This window comes from Equus caballus, chromosome 4 (assembly GCF_041296265.1).
Source record: "Equus caballus isolate H_3958 breed thoroughbred chromosome 4, TB-T2T, whole genome shotgun sequence".
NCBI classification, from domain to species: domain Eukaryota; kingdom Metazoa; phylum Chordata; class Mammalia; order Perissodactyla; family Equidae; genus Equus; species Equus caballus.
The window spans coordinates 100263050-100272015 of record NC_091687.1 but is presented as its reverse complement, the minus strand read 5'-3'; the positions used below and the strand labels follow the sequence as shown (position 1 = coordinate 100272015).

General features: G+C 51.6%; 1 gene segment (V, D, J or C); it reads right to left on the bottom strand.

Moving 5' to 3' along the window:
• Positions 1-2942: 2942 nt before the first annotated feature.
• LOC100629325 (T cell receptor beta constant 1-like) lies at positions 2943-8621 on the bottom strand. The segment is given in 6 exon segments: positions 2943-3151; positions 3448-3554; positions 3695-3712; positions 4168-4554; positions 8099-8265; positions 8482-8621. Coding segments are annotated over 6 exon segments (840 nt in total).
• Positions 8622-8966: the final 345 nt, after the last annotated feature.

Here is an 8966-nt window from a genome sequence, read left to right as displayed (position 1 = left end):
TTCTAGAAATACCGGCTTCTACATTCTCCTCAATCAACAAGCATGCTTTGCCCCTGGATTGGGTGTCACTAGTCGAGTTTGCTCCTGGACCACATTCTTCCCACAGATTTTCTTAATAGGGTGAAGCTTAGATAAGCCTTTAGATTGGAATAGGTTGATAGGCCCAGGTCAATGAGGAATTGCTTTGGTTTTTCCCATTCCAGGAATAACTCTGGACCCAGAAGCTTTCTCAGGACGCTTTTAACTGGAGTGACCACATGTCCTGGTTTGCCAGGACAATCCTGACTTACTCTTTTTATCCTAGCATCCCATCTTTCACTCTCAATAGTGTCCCGAGTTGTACAGTAAATGATATGATTGCCCCACATCTAACCCATCTTTTATCATTCACCTGAGGAAAAATGCATGGGATGACCAGAGAATTGGTCTAAAAGAATGTACTTAGATTCTAGAGAAAGAGGCAGAGGCATAAGAGATTAACTTACCAGTGCCTGTGAGTTGAATGTTGGGGGTGGCATTGTCTGAGAGAGACAAGGAAATGGCTGTAAAAATTTGGGAAAGGAAACTCTCCCTAGGTCAAGTAGGGTGTTGGGTGGGGACCAAATGGGGTCTGTAACTTTCTCCATCTCTATTATGTCTCCTGGTGTGAGAGAGTGAAGTGCACCAAGTCATTTATCCTCCACATTCGTTCGTCACCTTGGCCAACCCCAGGTGCCGACCAGCAGTCTTCCCACATCCTCCCACCTGCTAATGCCTCTACTTTCAGCATCCCCAAGGTGACAGTCACCAAGCCCACAGATCTCATTTCCCCTCTGTGAGGGTAACCTTCCTCTCCCCACCTCCACCTTGATCTTTGCCCTACAGCTAGTCAGCTCCCTGCTCACAGCTCTGCTCGTGCAAGCCCCTGGCCTCCAACACCCTGTGCCAGTCCACCCCCTCTGGCCTGCACAAGCCCTGTTCTCTCTGAGGCATTTGCTTTTCCCTTCAGCTGCTTATTTCCTCATCCCAGCCTTGGGAGGAGCCATGATACATGTCTAAAAAAGAGGAGGCACTGCTTCTGTGGGTGCTGGTTTAGGGCCTAAACGCTGTCTTCTTTGATTTGGGACTTTTTTCGGCATCATAAAAACAAATAAACAACAACACTTAAAAAACCATACTGCAGTCTGAGAAGTCTAGAGATAATTACAACTGATGGGAAGTTACAGGCATGTGATGAGTTTCCTGGGCCACGCCTGCCCTGGGCCACATCCTTTCCTGGCTGTGTGAGCTGGTCTAGAGAACCCCCCATGTCTGGTTCCTGGATACTCAGTGTGGTAGGATGAATATTGTCCCTTCAAAATTCATGCCCACCTAGAACCTCAGAATGTGACCTAATTTGTAAATAAGTTCTTTGCAGATGTGAATGTTAAGTTTCTCAGGATGAAATCCTTCTGAATTCAGGGTGTATCCTAAATCCAATGACTTGTGTCTTGATCAGAAAAAGGAGAGGAAAATTCTCAGAGCCACAGAGACATGAGCAGAAGGTGATGTGAAGACAGGCATAAGGTTGGAGTGATGCTGCTACAAGACAAGGAATGCCAGGAGGCTCAGGAATGGGAAGAAGCAAGAAAAGATTCTCCCCTAGAGCTTTTGAAGGGAGTATGGCCCTGTTCACACCTTGATCTTGGACTTCTGGCCTCTGGAACTGTGAGAGAATACACTTCTATTGTTTAAACCATCAAGTTTGCAGTTCTTTGCTACTGCAGTGCTAGGAAACAAATACACTCAGGAATCAAGGTCTCTTCAGTCTTTACCATGGGTCCCGTGCTAGAGTTTGGGAGCAGATGCTCCAGGGTCACCCCGTGACAGTCACATCGTCCTGACCACTACTTGGAAAAAGCTTCTTGAATGGGCCAGTTTCACAGCTTGCCAGTCATTTGATCTATGAACTGTGGTTTCTTCACCTATAAAGTAGGGAGAATCATACCCACTTGTAGGCTCATTGTGGGGATTAACAGGGACAACACGTGTGCCAGTGCCCAGCCTAAAGTCTGGAACAAAGCAGGCTATCAATAAGGGACTCTATCTTCCCCACGCTTTCTCAGCTTTCAGACTTCCTTCTCACCCCTTACATTCAACCTCAAGTAACTTGCACATGGCCTTTTCACTGGTCTATGCCTATGTCCTCTAATTGCATCCCTTGCCTCCCCTAGGGCAGTGTTCTACCACAGTGAATATAACCCGCATGTAGAGTTTATTCTAGTGAGGTAACTGTCTCTGCCCAAGTGGATGCACTTAACATGCTGCATTTGGGGTGGCTTGCTTTCCATCCCATCAAGTGAAGGTTCTTGTTGGAAGGGCTACTTGGTGTAGCACCTCAGCCCCCACTGGACCGTTCCCTTCTCCATTCCTCCTCCGGGCCTGACCCATGTGCCCTGCCTCTGTGGAATTTCTAGACTTCATATATCAGTGGTATCAGCTCTGTGCCTTCTTTGGGATTCTAACCTAGATATGCAGAGTAGAACTAAATCTTATGTTGAAATCTAAAATCAAGATAAGATGGAGATGTTAAGAACAGATAGAGATAACACCTAAATGCATAATAAATGAAAATTGAATCTGGAATTGAGAAATGGCCAGGCATTCTAACCCCACAGGTCTGCTCTGTCCTCTGTCCCAAGCTGAGGGTGGGGCTGTAGTTCCCCTGTGCTCATCCTTATGCAGGTTTTCCAGAGTCCAGCTCCTAAAGCCCTTCAGACTAACACTAGATGCTGGGGATCCCAAATGCCTGGGTATGAGCCATGGGGTCCATCCTCCATCAGGATGAACAGGAGGAAGTAGCATTGATCAGAGAGGAGGGTGGGTCAGTCACTCCATATGCCTGAGGGGTGTTGCTTTCTCCAAATCAGAAGGTAGGTCTTTGAAGGGCAGAACTCCATAGACACTCCTGAGACACGGCCAGATCCAGCATGACACTTTTATTACCTTAGTCTATTTCAGATTCAGGGAAGCAGAGAGAAGGGACAGACATGCAGAAAGGAGATAAAAGGTAGACAGAGAATAACTCTTTAGGAACACAGATTGGAAGCACGTAAATGACACTCTAGGGTAAGGATTAAGAACAACCCAGGATACACTTTTGGAGCTGGTCTCAGGAATCCTTTTTCTTGACCTGAGGAAGAGAGGACATTGTCAGGGTCCTGGTGGCCAAGGACCAGCAAGTGGGGGTCAGAGGAGCCTGACTCTGGGGACTGATTTTGGATAAGACTTGTTGATTCTCCCCCCCCTCCGATGCTGGATTCTGTAGTGATCTCTGCGCTTTGCCCCAGTCTGGGAGCCCCATTATACTTTCCTTGGGATGGCAGGACATTTCAGGGCTGAGGTCAGGCTCTGAGATGCCCTGATATCCCATGTATGATGTTCCGCCTTCTCCCTCCAATAACCTGCCCATCGTGCCCTCCTCTTTACCATGGCCATCAGCACAAGGGCGCTGACCAGTACAGCATACAGGGTGGCCTTCCCCAGAAGAATCTCATAGAGGATGGTGGCAGACAGGACCCCTCGCTGATAGGACACTGTTGGTGGGAAGGGAGAGCAGGTAGGTACCTGTGAGCAGGTGTCTCTGCCTCACCCCCAGGGTCCATGGGTTCTCTATTCTCTGATTCCAGAGCAAAGACCATGGGAGATGGAAAGAAAAAAGAAGAGGCTCACTTACCTGAGCTGAGGCCACAGTCTGAAAGAAAGAAAGGGGAGAAAATGGGATGAGTAGAGCATGTCACTACTTAAAGTCACTGAGCCTTAAGTCAACCTTTTAAGTCATAGGCTCATAGGCCACAAAAACATAACAGCCAGAGGGTTCAGTCAGCCTCCTTGGACAGCCCTGGAGCTGTCTTCCTCATGCTGCTGCGATGTCAGAAGCATCCTCATTGTAACCTCAGGCAACTAGGACCAGTGAGGGGGTGGGAGGCCGGTAGTGAGGGACCCCATCAGCACAGCCGTGTTGGGCTGAGCATCTGGGGGAAGAACTAGCCTGAGATGCCCTGCTCTCCTTCATGGTGGGCTTTACTCTTCCCTCTCCCACTCCTATCCCTTTTTTCTCTATCTAGTCTTTCTGGTCTTCTACCTGGATCTCTCCCTTTCTCTCTAGTCTGACTCAGTCCTTGCCTAAGCCTCCCAGGCCCCACTCACCTGCTCTGCCCCAGGCCTCAGCACTGATGTTCTGCCTGACAGGTTTGGTCCGGTTCTCTTTCCACTCATCGTTCTCCGCGAGGCCGAAGAACTGGACTTGGCAGCGGAAGTGGTTGCGGGGGTTGTGCCAGAAGGCAGCAGAGACCCTCAGCCGGCTGCTCAGACAGTAGCTGGGGTTTTCATCATCTGACTGCTCCCTGTAGGGCTGAGGGTCCGTGCTGACCCCAGTCTGGACTTCCTTCCCATTCACCCACCAGCTCAGCTCCACGTGGTCGGGGTAGAAGCCTGTGGCCAGGCACACGAGCGTGGCCTTCTCGGTGCGGGAGATCTCTGCTTCCGAAGGTTCAAACACAGCCACCTTGGGTAGGGTCACCTGGTTCAGGTTCTCTGGAAGGGAAGAAGAGTTGGGGCCAGGACTGCCCTGAGAGCTGTCTGGGTTTGGTAGGGGCTCTGCAAGTGTGTGTGAGGGAGAGAGGGGCCGGGAAAGGGGTCATGATGAAGCAAAATTATGTAGTAGTACGTCCTTTTTTTTTGAGTGTTACTGCCCCATCCTCTGTGATTATTCTCCCTCTGCCTGGCTGTCCTCTGTATTTACCCTATGGTTAGGCAGTGTCCACTGTCTCTCCATCTTCCTAAGCTGGCATTAAGAATGGCACTGCCTAACATTCTGAATAAAGTCCCTTTATTGACATTGTTTGATTTCTTCTCCATCAATGAAAGCTTACCAGTCTACTTCTCACCATATTATGTAGTAGTTATTTAAATGGAGCACTGGATTGGAATCAGAATAACAGGATCCAAATCTTAGAACTGACTTTGCCCACCAATGTGACTTTAGGACCATCTCTTAATATCTCTGCTTGTGAAGGGAGAATCATAACACTGACTTTCCAGAGTGGGTGTGGAGATTAAACAACATAGGATTCAGAAAGCCCGTGTCCTCAGCTGGGTTATTTGTATCTGAATCTGAGTGGCTGAGTAGTAAAGGGAAATTGGGGAAAAGGAGGGTCGTTTTGGGGCTGGGACTTTTCTTCAGATGCCAATACAGAAATGGCATCTTTTTGTGCGCTCATGTGAGGGCATCTTATTGTATTATTCTGTGCTCATGAGAATGGGAGGTGCTCTGACTTTTCTGTGGTTCACGAGGTCATCCTAGCCATTCCTCCACCTTCAGGTACCCGCTGAGTTTCCTCAGCTCAGACCGATTGCAGTCTCCCCTTACTTCAAATTCAGGCATTCTTCAACCTTCTTTGCTCTTCTGCTTCCAAATGGTATCCTTTCCCCTACCAGCAAGCTTCCTAAATAAGTACCTCAGATCATCAGAGCAACTTCTTGCTACTAGTTGTCTGGATACTATTTTGTCTAAGCCGCCCCTCTATGGAATCTTAGGCGCCTCAGTGAAGGCATTCCCGTTAAAGCCCATGCAGCGCTCTCATCTGACTGGCTCATTTCTTCTGGGCCTGCTCTCCATTCATTTCACCCTGTTCTTTGCTTTCCATTTATGTTTGTTGCTGTTTCTGAGCAATTCTATTAAAATTAAGAAATCTCACTCTCATGAGAATCTAGTTTAGGTTGCAAGACGGAGAAAATGCTCTTCTAACTGACACTTCACATTCCTATGGATGTGACCTAACTTCCAGGGTCAGCTTCATGGGTATGTGACCTGTGCAATCACACAGGACGCCATGCTTAGAAGGGCCCATGCTTGGTGTAATAGCTGCTGTAAACTTTTTGAAATTCTAAGTATTTTTTTTAACAAGAGCCCCTGGGTTTTCATTTTGAGGTGGTCCTGCCTCCCCTCACGTCAGCTCCTCCACCCGCAACTCCTGCCTTGCTCATCACTCCCATGTCCTTAGGTCTTTACTGGCTGACCCAGCCCCAAATAGTGATAATATCCTAACTCATATCTGCAGTGCTGGCTCCATCAGTCTTTCTGCTCTCAGCCTGGTTATTTCTCTCTCTGTCTCAAAGACCCTGCCTCTGGGATCCTACCAGCTCTCCAGATGGACCACAGAATGTACTCCTCTGACCTCCTCACCAGCAAACACTCAGTCCTTATTGTAAAAAATTAAAGCTGTCCTTTGAGCCATGTATGAGGCTCCCCATGATGTTTATTGATATGATGGGCAGGACAAACAGAAGCAGGACCTGAAGCACTGTCTACACGGCTCCATGGTGAGGATGGGATCAGTTATCCTCTGTGTCTGGGAATCCCCGCGGGGTGTGGGGGGCTTGCATATGTGGGTGTAAGCGTGTGTACTAGTGAGCGTCTGTTTGCATATGCTCTGCTTATGGGTTGGTCTTGCCTCGGGCAGAATTGTGAAGTTCATCTTTCCTGTTCCCAGCCCATCTCTCACACATACCCAGCCTTCTATTGTCCACAAGCCAAACCCTGCCACTCCCTTGGCACTGGGCTTCCCGCTCCCACTGCAGTGACCACCTAGGGGAGGGGTGGGGAAGGGAAGCACTGAATTACAACCATCCACTGTTTGCTGGATACTCCACATGTAGATTGTCTTGGAACCCTCAGAGCAATATTAAGTGGGAATTACTGTTGGTACTGCAGAGCAGAGGGAGCCTGAGGTCCACACAGTCAATTGTCCAGGGTCACCCCATCATTAGAGAGCCAGGCATTGGGACCCAGGTTTATCTGGTCCTAAAGGTTCCGTCTTTTCTCACCCGCAGGTGATGACAGGAACCCAGCACTTCCTGGGGGCACACTTAGCTGAGTCTCCTTGGCTACAGTTCAATGAGTCTAAATACAATCCCCGCTTGTTGTCATCAAATAATCCGAGTTAAGATACCAGTATTATGAGTTACTTCCCCTCTCTGGCTCAATGCTCTCATCACCAGGTGACATTTAAGGTCCCTTTCCAGCTCTAAGAGCCTCCTGGGGCTTTTCCTAACCTCACAGCAAACTATCTGCATTTCAATGTGTGTTTGTGACAAAGGAACTTCCTGCACCATCTAGGCTGTTTAACCTAGAATACTAGTGCCAGGACAGATTTCAGGCTGGGGGGATGGGACGCATTGGGGTGAATGCACCCCAGTGTCTGAGGTCCCCATCCAGCCCACAGCGGGAACGAATGCTGTACACAGAGCCCTGGCCCTCAGGGGGCTGAGGCTTAGGAAGAGGGAGGCAGAGGTTTTAAATCCAATTTTAAATCCACGTTTCTAAGCAGTAAATCAACAGACCCAGGCGTGTTTTGATTCCCTTCCTCACTGACTCATGTTTCTTTCTGTTCTCTCTAGTCCACTCTAGTTTGTCATCCTTTTTCCCCTCTGCTCAGCGCTCCCTCCATCTACACCTCCCAGGAGTCGGCTCAGCCCGCCGCCCAGGTCCGTCTCTGCTTTTTCTGCCCCTCGGCTCTTTTCCCCCAGCATGTAGCAGCTACATCCCCTCCTACTCCTCCCCCAGCCCAAGTTTTCCCTTCTCAGGCTTTCTTTCCAATGTGGCAGCTCTCAGAGTCCTAATAAATCCTCTCCTTCTCCACCGCTCACCCAGTCTCTAAATACCTCAGAGAAAAAAGGGGATCAAAACCTCCCTTTCCCTCCGTCCTTGTTCCCGGACCGTGAGTACTCCATCCCCTCTGCCCCGCTTGCAGAGTTGGCTTCACAGACCGACGACTCGCGCGTCCCAGCTCCGGCCCACCCCACCCTTCTCCGGGGACCGAGGGACTGGGGCTGGAAGGCGGGGAGGCGTCCAAATCTTACCTATGACCGTGAGCTTGGTGCCGGAGCCGAAGTACTGCTCGTAAGAGCACGGAGACCAAGCCCCACACGTAAACCCCTCAGCGCCCCAGCCGCCTCCCGCACCCGGGTCCCAGCCGGGTCCCGCGCCTGGCTGCAGCGCTGGGGAGGGTACCAGGTGCCGAGATCAGGAACGGCCCTGGGCCCCGCTGCCTGGGCTGCTGGTCCCGTGGCTACTCACCCACGACGGTCAGCCGGCTGCCGGCCCCGAAAGTCTGGTCGGCGCCGGAAAGCACAGCCCCAGAGCTTCTGCCCAAAACCAGGTCCGCCGCCCGCCCGCTCCAGCCCCTCCGCGCCGCCGCGCTTACCCAGCACGAAGAGCCGCGTGCCGGGCCCGAAGTACTGCGTCTCTGAGGTCACGGCCCCCGAGCCCCGCGCAAAAACCCACCGCGCGTCCCGCCCCGCGTCCCCGCTTACCTAGCACCGACAGCCGAGTACCCGGGCCGAAGTACTGAGTATTTTGGCTCACAGCCCCCGGGCGCAGCACAAAAACGGGCCCCTCCACCCTCTTGGTGTCCCAGAGCGCCCCACTCCCGCTCCCGGTTCCACGGGCGCCCCGCTTACCTAGCACGGTCAGCCGGGTGCCCTGGCCGAAATATTGAGGGTCTGTACTCACAGCCCCGAGCCCCAGGACAAAAACCCGGAGGTGCCCTCTCCTGCTGCCCCGGACTCAGACCAGGTCCCGCCAACCAGGAGCTCTCCATCGCGCACCCAGCACCCGGAGCCGGAGTGGCAGGCCCAGGCGCCAAGCCTAGCTTCTGAGCACAGCCCCAAATGGAGCTGGGCAGCTGCCCACCTCTTTCCATCCAGCCCCACGGAACGCCCTGGGACACCCTACTGTCCTCCTTACCGAGCACAGTCAGCTTGGAACCGTCCCCAAAGAACAGCTGCCCCGTGTTCGCACAGCCCTGGGGACCCAGGAGCAAACCCTGCCTTCCCGGACTTAGGGACCCAGGAAGGTCCAGAGCCCACTGCCCAAGGGCCCGGTTTAGGGGGTCCTCGAGGCTGAGCGGTCCACCCATCTTCCCAGCCAGAGGGGCCAGTCTTAC